Source organism: Electrona antarctica (assembly GCF_951216825.1).
Source record: "Electrona antarctica genome assembly, chromosome: 9".
Lineage (NCBI taxonomy): Eukaryota > Metazoa > Chordata > Actinopteri > Myctophiformes > Myctophidae > Electrona > Electrona antarctica.
This window is the reverse complement of record NC_136790.1, coordinates 16,681,336-16,698,477: the sequence shown is the minus strand read 5'-3', so window position 1 is coordinate 16,698,477 and position 17,142 is coordinate 16,681,336. Positions and strand designations below refer to the sequence as shown.

Genomic DNA, 17,142 nt, shown 5'->3' with positions numbered 1-17,142 from the left:
ATATCATATCCATGATTTATTAATGTACTCATAAATGGACATGTTAAATAGTTTAGAAATGAAGAAATAAATAGCAATAAATAAAACAAGTCTTCCTTATGACCAGGAATAGGATGGTAGAGTATATAAAGTACAGTATCCTATAACAGAGAAGGGAATGTGTGAAAATAATGTATTCTGCAAATATCGCCATCAGAGTGAAAATTGCCTAGTCTTAATAATCCTATCATGAGGAATAATGAAGCATCTTTTTTTTAAAAATATTGCTCCAAGGTAATAACCTTGGAGCAATATTTAAAAAATAGATGGGACCATACAAAGCATCATATTTGAAAACAAAGTTAACTAAGTTAAAGGAAGAACTGTGTAGGCCTACTTGAATTTGCAGTGTACAGATTTCTTTGAACAGCTAAATACTTCTGCCTTAGAATAGCTATTCTATATTCTAAGTCACTCGAGTTGTGTGTACTAATAAAGCACTTTTAGGTTATTTTACAGTTGTGCATTTCTTTTGGTTGAGTGTTTAGGTTAAGACTCGTACTGTGTGCCGTTTGCACCGTCTCTGTAGAGACTCAGAGAGCACGCAGGCTCAATCATGAGATGTAAATGACATGGTGCTGACAGGCCAGTCAGTACAATACTAGGCAGCCATGTTGGCAATGACAGCCCGGGTGAACTCATCACTGGAAGCATAGCCTCCTAAATCCCCAGTGCGCACCTGTTGCAAACATAAGAACAGCACATTACAAATATATACAGCTGCAGCGGCGTCGATGCACACTAAACACACACACACACGCACGCACACTCGGTGTTAGAGAGCCTTTAACAAGCAGCTGTCACACACATTGAAAGGGGGTTGGGGGGGGGGGGGGGGGGGGGTCATATAGCAGATTCTCTCATCATAGTCCAACACATTTGATTTTAAGAGCTATTATAACCTAGAGAATTGAATGATTGGTTTTAGTCCATTCACAAAAATGGTTTTCATGTAATGCTGATAGAGCAAAAGTCTCTCATCATAGTCCAACACATTTGATTTTAAGAGCCATTATAAGTTTATAACCTAGAGAATTGAATTATTGGTTTTAGTCCATTCACAAAAATGGTTTTCATGTAATGCCGATAGAGCAAAAGTCTTTGAATCACAGTATTCAGAGACAAATCAGTTAGTTTCTAGTATAGCTATACAAAGAATGAATACAAAACTGTTTTTCTCCTCCAATTAAATCCAATCATAATTTATTTGACAGTATTGGACCATAACATTTCAGTGTTTTAAACAGCCTACACCAACTGCGACATTCAGTGATGAAACCCATTTATAATTCATACAGTAACGCATTCATTTATCATATTATAAATATGCACATATGACATCCCCTAAAGTTTTGTTTGGTCCTGGTGAATGAAGGGGGTTTCAGAATATGAATTTCATGCCAATTACAGCATAAAACGTATCCCTTACTCCATTTTCTACTGATATGTACTTAATTATTGAAATTGTTTTGGCCTAAGCTCTTTGTGTCATGAGATCTCCTTCAGTCCATGTCATTTAGTAAAACAAAAGACTAAACTGGACATTTGAATGCTCTTTCTAGAGACTAGAGCATCACAGAGAATTGATTTACTTAAAGAAACAAAGAAATGAAAGATCAGGTAGTTATAACAGTTAAACATTCAAAGCCTGTTGTATGAAATGAGCTTTATAAATAAATTAGACGTGTATATAAACATGGACTAACATACAGAGTCAAAGTGTCAACCAATTGTCAACAGAGCAGTCCAATGACACACTTGACAACACTGAATATTTGTTTCCCTTTATGGTGGTTTATGGGAGAGCCGATGTTCACAGATATGAACGGAACGTTTAGGAAATTGAAGACGGCATGTGAACTCTGCTTTAGCACGGTTCACCCTTGACCAGACCGTTAGTAACATCCAAGTAACATGCTCAGTGTTTACATGCCTCATTAAGATGCAAGCCACATGAAGTTTTACGATTTGAAGTCGTGATTGGAGAGGTCAGAGCTGTTGAACTATTACAGTGAGTCATCGTAATGGAAAACGAGCACAGTGTGGGTGTGATATCCAGCTGGTTCAGCTCTGAGTCATTAGAACCAACAGTGGGGGGGAAAAAAGCCAACACATTAGAATGAAACCTGTCGTAGAAGAGCGTGTTAGATTAAACCGCTTAATTTCAACGGCAAACACAGCGCCTTTGCCTATAAGATGCTACATAAGCAAAACATTTTATGCAGAGGTAGACCGTATGGCTGAAGTGGCCCGCAAGACCATTAGGCGATAGGATGATCAAAGCAGGGAGAGACAGCAACATGGGGAGATGTAAACTAAGGTAGAACAGGCTTGCTGTAAATACATCAAAATAATGACCTGAATGGACAGATAATGAAAATTTGCAACATAGCAGAAAAAGCAAAATAGTCAAACACACTGAACTGAAGAGCATGAATACCGTCAGACATGGGGGTGGTAGGCGCAGGGGAGTGACAAAAGATTTTGTAATACGAGTAGGAATGTGATACCATAACATACTCGACTGTGTTTCAGAGTTAACCACGCAAAAATCCAAAAGCTCAAAAAATGTTGCATTGCGATGCATTGTGAGCTTTTAGGTCTTCTATTATTGAAGATGCATCATGGACAGTTTATTAAAGTTTCTAGCATTTTTGAAAATTGCTTATGCCCTACCCAAATTAGAGACACCAGTGTGCAAGTGTTTAAGCATCATGAGTTGCCCTTTTTCAGTCAAACCAAATACATGCTAAATTCAATAAGCAATGTATTGACAAATGAAGTTATTATAAAGAAAAAACAGGTGGGGAATGCAAACACAAATGATAGCCGTCACAGTGTTACGGCAGTCAAATAGGGATTAACATGTATCCAGTGCATGTTAATGCCTAACTCGCACTCCGTCGCGAGAGACTGCGCTGGAGGGCAAATAATTGAACTTAAGATGGCCGTGTGTCAAAAGCACGGTAAATATCAGAGGGGCAGGGAGGGTCTGTCTGTGATCGAGACATCTTAGTAAATAGCTTTGTGGCGCATGTTGTCCACTACGGCTTGCACAAAGTCTCCAGTGGTGGCGTACCCGCCGAGGTCTCGCGTCCGCACCTGAGACACAAACACAACACACACACACATTCATGGTTGTTGTGCACACACAGGAGTGAGGGGGTTATCAGAGGAGAGGGAAGAGGTGGGGCAACTAGCCATCCTTCATAATCATCCTGATGTTCACATCTCACATTTCTGGACTTCTCCCAAGGGTCACCCTCATTAATTCTTAACCACCTTTATACCAGTGGTTCTCAAAATGGCGTACTGGGACCCCCAGGGGTCCTTTTGTGTGTGTGTGTGTGTGTGTGTGTTAAATCTTAAAAATCTTCTCTTCTGGGGGTCCCTGGCACAAAACATTTTCAGATGGGGGTCCACGGCCAAATACATATCAATTTGGGGGTCCTTGACATGAAAACGTTTGAGAACCACTGCTTTATACAGTGTTTTTATTTTGGCTTTTCTGCCTTTATTGATAGTATCAAGTGAAGATAGACAGGAAAGAGGGAGAGAGAAGGGGAGAGACATGCAGCAAACGTCGTCATGAATGGGACTCGAACACGCAGCGCGCTGTCAGGCCAAAGCCTGTATGTGGCATGCGCCTGGACCACTTGGCCATGCGGGCGCCCCGGCTTCATACGGTGTTGAACAACTAATTTGTTAGAGAGCCAAGAAGGCTCACGGGGACAGACGACGGCAGAGCAATGGTCATGATGGTGAATTGACCAACGAGAGCTCACGGATGGCTGACTTCATGTTAGAAGAGTGCTGTCAGCCTAGGTTAGCCTCAAGATAGAGATAGAGAGCTCACGGAGAATATGGTTGGTGAGAAAGTAAAAAAATAAAAAATAAGTACAGTTGTCATGGAAACAGGTGCATGTAACCTTGCTGTTGAGGATTACAAGGAGAGAAAACGTTAGAGAGAGACATCGGAGGAGTCCACACACACACACACACACACACACACACACACACACACACACACACACACACACACACACACACACACACACACACACACACACACACACACACACACACACACACACACACACACACACACACACACACACACACACACACACACACACACACACACACACACACACACACACACTATTTTAAAGGCTCTCTAACACTCTACTGGATGGGTTACAGTTTGATAGATTAACGCAATGATTGTGAATGAATGGGATGTGTGGTTCAAGAATGCACTCAAACACAATGGTTCTTGTGGGTGCCATTACATTACACCCAGAGGGCCTTCCAAAACCCAGCAGAGTAAGTTATCTGAAGGGTTTGAGGTTTAGCCTTAAGATTCCGTTTGACTGGATCAAGTAGTACGTATTTTTTGAGCAGAAAAATGCCAGCCTCCCTGGTCACTGGCTGGTATTCAGTTGTTGCCTGCATTGGTGAACAAATTACCAGGATATACTGGTAAGCTCAGGCGGTAGAGCTCTTAGAAAACGAACTCTTCGGGAGAAGTTTATCATTGACAATTTCTCTTTAAAATATGATTCTAAATGCATTGTATTAAGTGTAGCATTGCTCTCTGACCCACAAAACCCATAAGTGAAGGTTTGCGATAGAAACACAAGTAGTCAGTCCATTTGCAGACAGACTCTCAGCCTTGCATTCCTATTGTCCTGACAATAGTATCATGTAGTGCGTTAGATTGATTCACTTACACAGCAAAATAACCGCAAAGCAAAGCCTACTCCCACTCTGTGGATGATTAAAAAATATTTGTTGTAGTTGGCCCACAGTGCAACAATGAATTGTGCCAGATTCCTTGCAGGAAATCTTAACAAAAAAGAAAAGACTTCTTCCTTTAAAACAGAAAGTCAGCCATTATTCAGAGCCAACTACAGCTCTCTTTTAACCACTTGAGATTTTCAAAAAATCTTGACATGTGGGGAAAAGGATGACGTGCCCAAAATAGGGAAGCACGGTTAAAAGCGGTTAACTTTTGGTGTTATTAGTTGCTGAAACATTGTTGCATTAAACACCAAATTGTCTTACAAAAACCCCAATGTGCACTATCATGCTTTCACCCAGGTCCAGGTGGTGAGTGCATCTTTTAATCGGTCCTGAAGGACATTAGGACAAAATAGGGAAGCAAGGTTGAAAGTGGTTAACTGTGTTATTAGTTGTTGACACATTTGTTGCATTCAACACCAAATTGTCTTACAAAAACCCATTGTGTACCATCATGCTTACACCCATGTCAAGGTGGGTGTATCTGTTATCGGCCTGAAGGATGTTGGATGTACCAGTGGGAATATGCTGAACTTAACACTAATGCACGCACACACACACACACAGATATACACACACGCACATATATACACACGCACACTCACCTTTCCCTGTTTAATGACCCTCTTGACGGCATCTGATATCATGTGGGAGTGATATTCCAGACTGCAAACAATACAGTGACAGTTGAGACAAGGCCAAAGGTGTCATGTTGTACATACGTATGTCCACATTCACTCAAAGCCATCATTAAAGCCTGGGGCATGGGGTTATACAAGACACCCCCCCCCCCAAAAAAAAACACAAATATAATTGTGGATATATAAAAATTATGACTCACTTGAGGTGCCGAAGCATGTTGGCCGAGCTGAGCAACATGGCCGTGGGGTTAGCGATGTTCCTGCCCACAGCCTGTGCAAAAGGGTGACGTGCACCCTAACAGAAGAACAACAAGGAGACAGGGGTTCAGGGATTTTGCAGCTTTGTACTGTATGTCATCTTAAAAAACAGGACCCAAGTTGGCTCTCCAAGATTATTTTTCAAACCTAATGTACCCCCCCCCCCCCCCCCCCCCCCCCCGAATATGGATGCTGTGGTTCAAGTAGTGGTTAAGTCATTTCATAATTCTTATTATGAACAACCTTTACATAATGTGTTGTTTTCCTTCCACATGGGAGAGCATACTTGCCATGTCACTGTCAATTGCAGCAATGAAAGACTAGAGCTGTCTAAACAGTAAACAAGGGTAGGCGTCCCTGGTGCTGGCTGGCTGTGTGGGAGTTCTGGACCGTGTGCATGTTGATGTGAGTGCAGGTGTGGGGTACCCGCTTAGTTTAGACCAGTGGTTTTCAACCTCTTTCATATCAAGGACCATTCTTTTTTTCAGCATTTGAGCCACGGGCCACCATTGAGATGAGATTTAGCCTCTCAGACCCAAAACTAAAGAATTTTGTTATTGTTCTTGGATAAGAATTTGTCCACAATTGCATGCCGTATTGATGTTGGTACCATTAGGAGATAGCATGCAAACGTTGATCAAAAATAACAATTCTTCTACAATCTCTAATTGTGTAGACTTCTTGTAAATTAAATAATGCAGGTGTTTTAACATACATGTCATTGTATTAGCAATATTATAACCGTTGGCTCAGAAATTCATCTAACCATGGAAAATGTTCTCCCACTATACAGTACATTATATCTTGGGTTTTGGGTTACAGAAAAATAGACTTTTTACAAAAAAACATGTTGTACTTATATTGGGAACTTATTCAGCTTGAAACAGCTAGACCACAGCGTCCAGAAAGCCTCATACTAGTTCAGACCGATTGAATCAAACTGCTGTGTTGTCGTCCCATGTTTACTGCACAATATTCATTTTCCACCTGGCGTACCATGAATGAATCACTTGGGGAAACAGCCAGCCCAAGAGTTCAAAACGTTTAATCCCTCTCCAAATCAGATTTAGATTTAGGCTGGCAGATATTATTTGAGCAATCGAACTTGTATTTCTCATTGACATAATGTTTGCTGAGATAATGGCAATTATTTCGCATAAAATGTCACGATTGTGACACAGCACTGGGGGGCCAAGACAAAAATAAATAGGAAAAATATGGACACACAACACAACACTGCACACGGCTGAGTGCATGGATTAAAGTAAAATCTTACGACTGAAAAGGCCAAGTCCTAAAATGTGATTTGTGCAACGGAGTGACAAGGAGCCCCACCACAGTCCAACAAATAACCGAAAATAGGCCATCTACAAGCTTACAACACGTCGCAGTGCGACGTGTTGTAAGCTTGTATATAGCCTATTTTCGGTGCATGACATGACACGTTTCCATAGAAGACATGCTGAATTCTATATGGGGTTCAAATGACTGAAATCAGCCGTGGCGACGACTGAGAACTTTAATCCACGCGAGTGTAAACTCACCGTCTCAAAGACAGCGTACTCGGCACTGTAGCTCTCCCCGGGCACCACCCCGGCGCCTCCAACCAGCCCCGCTGCCAGGTTGTCAATGATGTTACCGTAGAGGTTGGGCATCACCAACACGTCAAACTGGTACGGGTTCTGCACCAGCTGCAGTGCACAGGGAGGGATGCTTGTGTTAATACAGGTAGGTACCCTCACAAAAAACATGCAGTAATCCTGGTCTCTAAACTGCCTCCCCCTGGCCAACCGGGGCGCCTGATGGAGGGGAAAGGAACTGGTTGGAATAACGTGTTCCTTCCATGTGCTACATCCAACCAGGGAAACTCCCCCTGTCAGGTGTGAAGGAGCGACTTGGACACTCATGCATGAAGGAAGCATGAGTTCAAGTCCGTTGCTCTCCCCAGGTTGGCGGAGGGTGTGTAAAGCCCAGGATCACATTAGATAATTGACACAGGTGTGAAAAATAGGTTACAAAATTGTGGGATAAAAAAATGATTTAAAAAAAGAATACAGGGATTGTGAACGAGGGACCGACTTAGAATCAACCTGTGGACCACCACCCTGACTTAGAATCAACCTGTGGACCACCACCCTGACTTAGAATCAACCTGGGGACCACCACCCTGACTTAGAATCAACCTGGGGACCACCACCCTGACTTAGAATCAACCTGTGGACCACCACCCTGACTTAGAATCAACCTGTGGACCACTGTTGTGTTGGGAGGGGATATGGGCTAAGATTAGTGCTTTTGTAACACTTGCTATGCATCCAATGTGTACATACCACTGTTTCTCAACCATTGACTACTAATAATGACTCAACCAGACAATCCGGTGTACTTCCCCCTCTTGAGATTCTAACTCCCGTTTTCTGTTGAATTTCTTGACCTCCAATTTGTCAGTAAACATGGACGGTCATCATAGGTCACCAGGTCATTCAGTTCACTGTTTCTCAACTAGTGGAATGACATTTTTTTTAAATCAACAAATCCTACATTACTAAATGAATGGTCAGGGACCACATGCAATACTTCCACCTATTGAAAACCCCTGTGTTGATACATTTAGTGCAATAATGTATTTTCTTTAAAAAATAAAAAAGCAACAAAATTGTCTATTCATAGTTTTGGCCATATATTGTAGATACCCATTGTTCTGCTTTATTTTGGATTTCTCCCCATTCATTAAAATGTTACCAAACTCTCCAGAATAATTGAGACAAAGTTGGCCAAATTTCTCTTTACAATTTGAAGTTTCTTCGTAATTCAATCTTTTCTTTCTACCAAGACTTTTCTCATCGTTATCAGGCTTAATCGGGTATAAAATACATAAAATAACACCACAGTATAATTGCGTGTGTTGGATTACCAATCTCAACCAAGTTTCACGTCTCTTTAAATGGTTGGAAGTAAGGTCAAGTATACTGTTCCATGGGGTGTAGTCAAATTTACTTTAAGCAAAAGTCAGGTACATAAATACACTCTACACTGGCCTTTCAGACAACCAAAATTAAATGTTAATCTTTAATATGCACGATAAAAAACATAACCCATTCTCAATCGTTCCGGTCAGTAATGAGATAACGATGGAGGATTGTACATACCTGCATACAACAGTTATCAATGATGATGTTCTCGTATTTAATTTTGGGATACAGTTGTGCCACCTCAGCACAGCACTGCAGGAAGAGACCATCAGCAAGCTTCCTGTAGTGAAATGAAACATTAGAATACATCTGCATATAATTGTACAAGCCCTGGCCAGATTCATGTCATATCAGACAAATGACAATTAAGTTGCCTCCATGAGCATACTGTACATCACAAGACAATGAGCAAAGTGTTGCTCCAAGTCCTACTGACATGATGTTGGCCTTATGGACAGCTGTGACCTTGCTTCGTCCCTTCTTGGTGGCGTAGTCGAAGGCAAACTTGGCAATACGCCGGGACTTCACTCTCGTGATGATCTTCAGACATTCAACAACTCCCGGCACACTCTGCAGACAGACAGACAGTGCAGAGTGACGTCAGAGCATGTTCATTCTCACAAAGACATTCTTGTTTATGTAAGAGTTAACAATATAGTGGCCTCTGAAACAACGCCCAATTTGTGGTTTGTGGTAGTAGTATACTGTAGGTACTGTATGTGCGTAGGACCTCTATGGTATATTTATTCTGGGGTGTAATGTGAAATAATTGCATAAAAATAACTTTACTTTGGTGCTGCACAGATAGTGTACAACGCCAAAACAACCAACTTCTTCATCCAATGGCGGTCATTGCTAGTGTGCGTATTAATAATATGGTCCCCACTCTTTCGGGTATTTTTGAGGGGTGCTACTGTATCCCCTCGAACGTCTGGCTTTCGGAAATTACGTCATATGGACCTTTTTTAAAAAAAAAAACATTTGTTTAGAGCACTTTAAACAGAGTAAACAGCCAAGTCTATGGACTTCCTAATGTTTGTTTAGAGTACTAAATATTAATAATAATATACTAAATATTAGTGCTGCTCGATTCTTGCTCAAATGTGAATCTCGATTTTCCTCCAAAGGAATTGAGATCACGGTTCTCACACGATTCTTCCATGAAAATATTTATTGTCTTTAGTCTGTAGTTGCTGAACATTAAAATGTGGCACCTGGAGACAACGACTAAGTCTCTCTCTTGTAACAAAAACACAAGAGTAACTAAAATGACATGGACAGCCAACTTGTGCTGCACGACTCTTGCTCAAATTCAGAAATGAGATCGCATACTGTAGGTGTCTGAACCAAAGACTATAAAAATCACACCTGTGTGAAGTGAGGGGCGCTCTTATCATCGTACATCATCATGAATCATCTCATACTGGCCAATCAAAATGCCTGTTGTTTAACTCTGTTAAATTAACATTGATTTTACAATATAAATTGGGGTCTCAGAGATAGAAATGCCATTAAATGGGGGTCCGTATAGACTAATGCATGTCAAACTGGGGGTACTTGACATAAAACGGGTTGAGAATCACTGCTAGTCATATAAATCTTCTCTTATGGGGGTCCCTGGCATATGTTTTCAAAGGTTTGGGAACCACTGATGTACAGGTACCTCATGCTCCAGGGAGCTATATTCTCCCTCGGTTTGCTCGCGGATGATGACCAGGTCCAGGTTGTTGTGGCGCGTGACGTAGCCAGGCAGGCTTTTCACATGAACCACGTTAGCAAACAGGTCCAGTTTACGCCTGAGCCACAGAGAAAGAGAGGGCATCAAATACCAAACACACACACAAAACAACAAGGTCAAGGTTTAGGGGTTCAAAGTAGGGGTGTCCGACCGATAGCCATTATGAAGTTACCTCAGTTTCATCTCATAAGATGCCAGCTCCCCTTTGAACTCCATTGGAGTGTGAATCTTTCCTGGTTAAACAAAGAGTGCAAAACAGAGTATTATAAGTTATTTGGTGACAAAAGCAGTAAGCTCCACTAACTACATGCTTGTTGTATTGACTATTTGCAAAGTTCCATTCAAATGTGTAGGAAGCCAGTGGTTTCCATTGATTTCAGTAGAGAATATATATATCAAACTCAATTGAGATGGATAGTCTAACAGTGAACAACATTACGTCATCTTTTGGTCAAAGTGTGAGTTTATTTGAAAAGTCTATCCGAAAATGGAGAAATGATTCTGTTATGCATGACATTCCAATATATGTCTTCCTCGTGGCAACATGTACATTAGACAAAGAAAGCAAATAATCTTGTAGTGGGTTTATCACCTGAAAGTCAGAATTTTAAAGAAAAAACCCAACAGGGAAATATCAAGAAGTTATTAAGAACAGAAATAAAATAATGCTTTGGATACTGTAACTGTCCCTAATACATCTGTACGACAGAGATGATCTCAGGGCGTTATCGTGCTGCTGTCTTGTAGCCTATGACTGTAAGTTAATACATACATATCATAAAAGCAATGCTTGCTAGGCAAATCTTCATAAGAATCTAAAAGTAAAATGAAACATTGTGCAGTTTTAGAGACTGCAACACGTGAGGGGAGGTTGAAAACGTGCACGCAGATTTGTACGTACACAACTGCTTCAGACAGCAGGAAGTCAGATTTAGCCCAGTCAAGCCTATGACCCAAAATGAGTTCAACACCCCTGGGCTAAATAATATTTTTTTTATTTGATAAAAAACAACCAAGTATTTAAATATAAATAAACTCTTTTATTTAATAGACTAATAATTAAACGATAAAAGAATAATTATATGCAATTGGCTATTCAGTATTAAAATAGACTAATAATTAAACGATAATAAAATAATAATTATATGCAATTGGCTATTCAGTATTCAGGCATCAATTACATTACATTGAATTACAAGTTCAGTGTAGGGCCTGCAGACTTACATTGTACGAGAGCAAAATGAATAAAAACGAATGTTACTTGGGATCGAGGTCTGTTATTGTTTCCATCACAAGCGTGCACCGCCGGTAGACACTTGGATAGAAATATAACCACCATCATCCATCCTAACCCTAACCTACCCAATTTACTGTGGGCAAAATAACTAAAGCATTTCAGCTATAACCCCCTTTGCATGTGGCCATACGTATAATAGCGTATATGGGCTGTGAGTTTGATATCCTTGGTCTAAAATGAAATATGCTACGTTCCTACCTATCCAAAATGCAGTGCATATTACAGTGTTAAATTAGTTGGTGAAGTTTGCCCTCTTGTGGTATAAAAGAGGGCTTATAAAAGGCTTCAGAGAAATGCTACAGAAAACACATTTCAAAAATCAAGATACGAGTATAAAAATGGCACAATTCTCTACATTGTCGGTTAATAATGAATACATTATGTACATGGAACCGGTCTAACGTACAAAAAAGGTGTGGTTTCTCTGTAGCGATAGTTCTCATTTATGTAAAGCGTATAGAAATAAAATCATATTACTTTAACAAGCCGTGGCTATGCTACAAAGTTTAGTGCACTCTTGGTTTTGTTCCTAAACAAACCGGTTTCTTTCTCCCCAAACACTCAGCAATCCAGTCCACAGACTAAACTAAAAACCTAAACTGGTGACATTTCAGTAACAGAAAGTACCTTTCATGGCCACTCTGTTGGTCTTCATAGAGTCCAGCACTTGGTCCAGCTTCTCTTCACTGGCCATGTTCTGTACCTCACTTAGGTGGAACTCCTCAAACTCGACAGGGACATCACCTGCCTGGGGAATGAATGAACGTTCAATGTCTAAACATTACACCAGCCATTCCTGTCTCATCCATCTTGTAGTCACTATCTAAAGAATCTGCAAGTTATGAAAACCTGGGACATAGTTATTAAAACATTATCTCTGAATAATTAAACCATGCTCTGAACTTGTTTCACTACACCATTGCATTTGCTGTATTATATTCCACATCACCAACTGCCTGTCCATCTCAGTGTTTAATGCACTCTTGATTTCACTCCTGAATAAATGTAGAGCACATGGGGATGTGCTCTTCCATTGTCAGGACAGTGTTGTCCGTTGACCTCATTTCGCACTTCATGTCTTCATCTCTCTGCTGTGCGGAGAGGAACTCTTGTGACAAAGCCTTTTTTTCTCTCGTTAGTTGGAGTAACTTTTGCGAACAAACCTGTTTTTCCTTTGCTAGCCGCATGAACATGGATGACAAAGCCAGTCTTTCATTTCTTAGTTCGACTTTCACCTCCTCGCATTTCTTCTCCTCCTCCGTCTTCTCTTCCTTGAGGTTTGTAATCACCTTGCGGTCCCTTTTCTTCTCTTCCACCATGTCTTTAATCTTCTCTTCTTGCGAGTTCTGCCTCTCGGCAAGGTTGTCTTTCATCTCCTTCCATTGGATGAATTTCTGGTTAATGTCCTCCATGTCCTTCAGGAGGACATTCTCTTCTCTCTTCAAGGAGGCCGATATGTGAGGATCCACTGCGTCTTCAGACCCAACTTCATTCCGGGCTTCATGTAATGGCGGTGAATTGCTCATGTTCTCCTCTCCTTTACCCTTTACCTTGGAAAATAAACGCTTCATCCTACTCAGCAAGCTGTCTGTTTTGGAATCTGCGGATGATTTGGACATTATAAAAATCTAAACTTTTCAACTTTCAACCTTGAACCTTAAACGGCTGTAAAAGTATACCAATGGCTAAGTGAAGGACTGACATGTTTATTTATATCTCTAAACTCTCACATTTGAGTGCTGATTGGAGAGAGTATTGATGATGACATGGTTGCTATGGAAGCAGACATGTTTACAGTATTGTGTGCCTGGATGGATTGAGCAGTCTAGATCAGAAGAGCGTTTGTCTGTGTGTCTCCTACAGCAGTGGTTCCCAAACCTTTTCATGTCAAGGACCCCCAAATTGACACTCCTTAGCCCGCGGACCCCCATTAGAAAATACATGCCAGGGACCCCCCATAAACATAAGAGATGTCTGTCTCTTAGCAGTGATTCTCAACCCGTTTAATTTCAAGGACCCCCAGTTTGACATGCATTAGTCTATACGGACCCCCACTTATTGGCATTTCTATCTCTGGGACCCACAATTTATATTGTGAAATCAAAGTTAATTTAACTCTGAGAGTGTACAAATGGAACCAAATGGACCATTTGGTTCCATTTGTACACTCTCAGAGTTACAGACCCATAAGGGTTCATTTGGTTCCAAACTATCATTTAGCTGGGGACCCCCTGGAACTCCCTCAAGGACCCCACTTTGGGAACCACTGCCCTACAGTATATGTATTTATTTATGTGCCAATTTCAGACCTCTGAGTCCTCAGAGAGAAGACGATTCAACAATGGCAGACAGCTCCGATAGCACAAAGGGGAGAGAAGTTGAGCGTGAGGTTGTCCAATCTGTCATTGAAGTCCAAAGGGTGAACAGAACACAGTTTGGCTTTTGCACAAAAGGAAGACAACCTTGACAAATTGCTCTATTGTATTTCTCAGCCGTTGCAAGTTGCATTCATAGCGGTTCCCCATAATCTCCAACCATTAACCGGTTGAGTTTGAGTGGACATCTGAATCGTTAATTAATAACCCATTTTGACCTGAGATCAGATTCTAAAAATGTTGACTGTGGCTCAAGAGGTAGAGCAGGTCGTCCAATGACCCATGGGTCGGCGGTTCGAATCCCGGCTCCTCCTGTCTACATGTCGAAGTGTCCTTGGGCAAGACACTGAACCCCAAATTGCTCCCGATGTGCTGGTTGGTACCTTGCATGGCTTCCGCCGCAATCGGTGTATGAATGTGTGTGTGAATGGGTGAATGTAATGCACAATCTATGTAAAGCGCCTTGGATAAAGGCGCTATATAAATGCACCATTTACCATTTACTGACAGTTTTCTGAAAAAGCTATGTTTCTATGTCAGTCGTTCTTCGATTTTTCAAAAATAGCAGATCTACAAGCTCGTAGCGCGCCACTCGGTGGCGCGCTATGAGCTTGTAGATCTGCTATTTTTCAACACCAAAAGGGGTTCCCGCCCAGAATGGGTTTAACCACTGGCGTTCATGTGCAGTCTTTGTAGAAGGGAGTGTTTTGATGACATACAGTAACAACAGGGTACGCCGGCTCCATCAGGACTGTAAAGAAATACCTTGAACACGTCCTTGACAGCCGTCATGAGCTCCGGTCCCACTCCGTCCCCGGGCAGCATGGTGACTTTGAAGGTAGTGTCGGCGCGGGCCGGGGGAGCCTCTGGGGTCCACAGACCGGCGGAAACACTGAGTGGCCTCGTCGAGGCCAGCTGCTGCCTCGCGGGACTACTGAGGCCCTGGAGAGAGGAGCGAGAGCACACAATGACAGAGTTGAAACACACAACGGCCATCTATTTGATATATAGCAGTGGTTCCCAAACCTTTTCATGTCAAGGACCCCCGAATTGGCACTAATTAGCCTGCGGACCCCCCATTTGAAAATATATGCCAAGGACCCCCAAAAGAGAAGATTTTTTACGGCTTTAACAGTGACTTTCAACCATTTTAATTTCAAGGACCCCCAGTTTGACATGCATTAGGCTACGGACCCCATTTAATGGCATTTCTATCTCTGGGACCCCCTATTTATATTGTAAAATCACTGTTATTTTAACTCTGAGACACTCTCAGAGTTACAGACCGATAAAGGTCCATTTGGTTCCTAATTATCATCTAGCTGGGGACCCCCTGGAACTCTCTCAAGGACCCCTAGGGGTCCCCAGACCCCACTTTGGGAACCACTGATCTATTTCACACACACACACACACACACACACACACACACACACACACACACACACACACACACACACACACACACACACACACACACACACACACACACACACACACACACACGTTAAGTTCCTATTGCAGGCCCCTCTACATAAAACAGATTGGTTACTAGTTACTACACACTGATGTGCTCATGTGAGAAAAGTATTTGTGTAACCAACAGATGAGCAGTCTGGACTCTGGGCATCTCAATGTTAAATTGCTTTGGAAAATGCATATGAAATAAAATTATTATGATATGTGGTGTGAACATTTGACATTTAAGGCATGTCATTTATTTCAACATACAAAACCTGTGGATAGCCAGCCAGTCATTAATTATGGCATAAATAAACAATAAGTTGAAGGTTAAATCATGTATAGGCCTACTTTACACTATTTTAGAGAGACCATTTTCCAAAGCATAGCTTTTATTATTTACTTTTTCACATTGATGTGGATTCTTCACTTAGAGGTGCCCCCCTGCCCAGACTTCTCAGGTGTCTAATCTCCCTCCCTGTGTCCATAGTAATTGTTTAGTTGTGTCATTTAAGATTAATTACGGTGTGTAGTGTAGCATGGCTATCAAAGCCATGTTATTCTCAGCAAGCGACAACGAACAAAGAACTATAGCTGCTAAAGCATGATCAAAATGAGTCACACAGAGCATCAATGTGCCCCTGACTGAGCTCAGCTCAGCTCATGGGATGACAGGAAACAAAACGAGCTAACGGCAGTTAACTCAACATGTATAGCTTCGTTTACTTTGACAGTAACGTTTCACAACAGTCTGGAGTTCATGTTCAAGGACACTGATTGATTCATCCACTCCCGAGTCCCGAGGCTGACATCATTTACGGAAGATAAAGATATAGATGCTAGCTTAGAAACACTACTGTACTGTTAACGGTACTCACCTTGACCAATGTTGCTAAGCTCCCTCTCAAGGCGGCCGCCATCGTAATGTGTGTTATGTCAGTGGAGAGTGAACTCGGTGTTGGGTCGTTCTCTGCAGAGAGATCAATGCTTCTTCTTTCCTGTGGTAGCGTAAGGAACAATACTTCAGCGCCGCCAAGTGGAGGTCCTATATATTTAAAGAGGACTTCACCCATCTTTATCATTTTCGAGGGATGCTAGCCCCTCCTATGTCCAGCTTTGAGGGTCTGTGTAAACACAAACATTGTCTTAAGTTCTTAACACAAATTGAATGCCATTGATAATGAATGGCCAGCTTTGAATGTTTGTGTAACTGTAAACACAAACATTGAAGATGAAGGTGAGGAGGCGAATTGTAATTGACCGGAATGAGATGATGTATGATGATTATGATATGAGGCACTTCACACGCGTGAAAATTTATTTTATTTTTTAATCTACCAGAAACCTGCCTACCACCAATATAATTGATTGATATCATCGGATTTCAAGCTTATTCAAAACTACAGCCTCTCTCTTCCTACCGTCTGTCCTTGAATGTCTCGAGAATGCACATGCAGGACGTCAATGGAAATAAGCCCAGGCCGGCCTATATTGGGTTATCCTTTTTGCATTCCTTTGTATCTGTGCCAACGTGCCTTTTTTGCAAACTGTACGGTATCC

General features: G+C 41.5%; 1 protein-coding gene across 2 annotated transcripts; it reads right to left on the bottom strand.

Annotated features, from left to right (window-relative positions):
* Window positions 1–16,613, bottom strand: idh3b (isocitrate dehydrogenase (NAD(+)) 3 non-catalytic subunit beta). 2 transcript variants are annotated; one of them, XM_079510314.1, is made up of 11 exons: window positions 16,461–16,613; window positions 14,889–15,065; window positions 12,376–12,496; window positions 10,624–10,684; window positions 10,377–10,509; window positions 9,150–9,283; window positions 8,891–8,993; window positions 7,286–7,432; window positions 5,684–5,778; window positions 5,448–5,508; window positions 1–718 (listed from the first exon to the last, which is right to left on the bottom strand). In XM_079510314.1, the coding sequence occupies exons 1-11, from the start codon at window positions 16,500–16,502 to the stop codon at window positions 641–643; spliced, it is 1,152 nt and encodes a 383-aa protein (XP_079366440.1). In that variant the 5' UTR covers window positions 16,503–16,613; the 3' UTR covers window positions 1–640. The 2 variants fall into 2 exon arrangements, with proteins under 2 accessions (XP_079366440.1, XP_079366439.1); XM_079510313.1 differs by lacking the exon at window positions 1–718 and adding an exon at window positions 1,226–3,141.
* Between the last annotated feature and the right edge of the window lie 529 nt (window positions 16,614–17,142).

Coding starts and splice junctions, on each gene's coding strand:
- idh3b (XM_079510313.1), bottom strand. CDS start 16,502: ATGGCGGCCGCCTTGAGAGGGAGCTTAGCAACATTGGTCAAG. Junction 10,685..12,375: donor CAACAGAGTGGCCATGAAAG/GTACTTTCTGTT, acceptor TTGTTTAACCAG/GAAAGATTCACACTCCAATG. Junction 7,433..8,890: donor TTGATAACTGTTGTATGCAG/GTATGTACAATC, acceptor TGTGCACTGCAG/CTGGTGCAGAACCCGTACCA.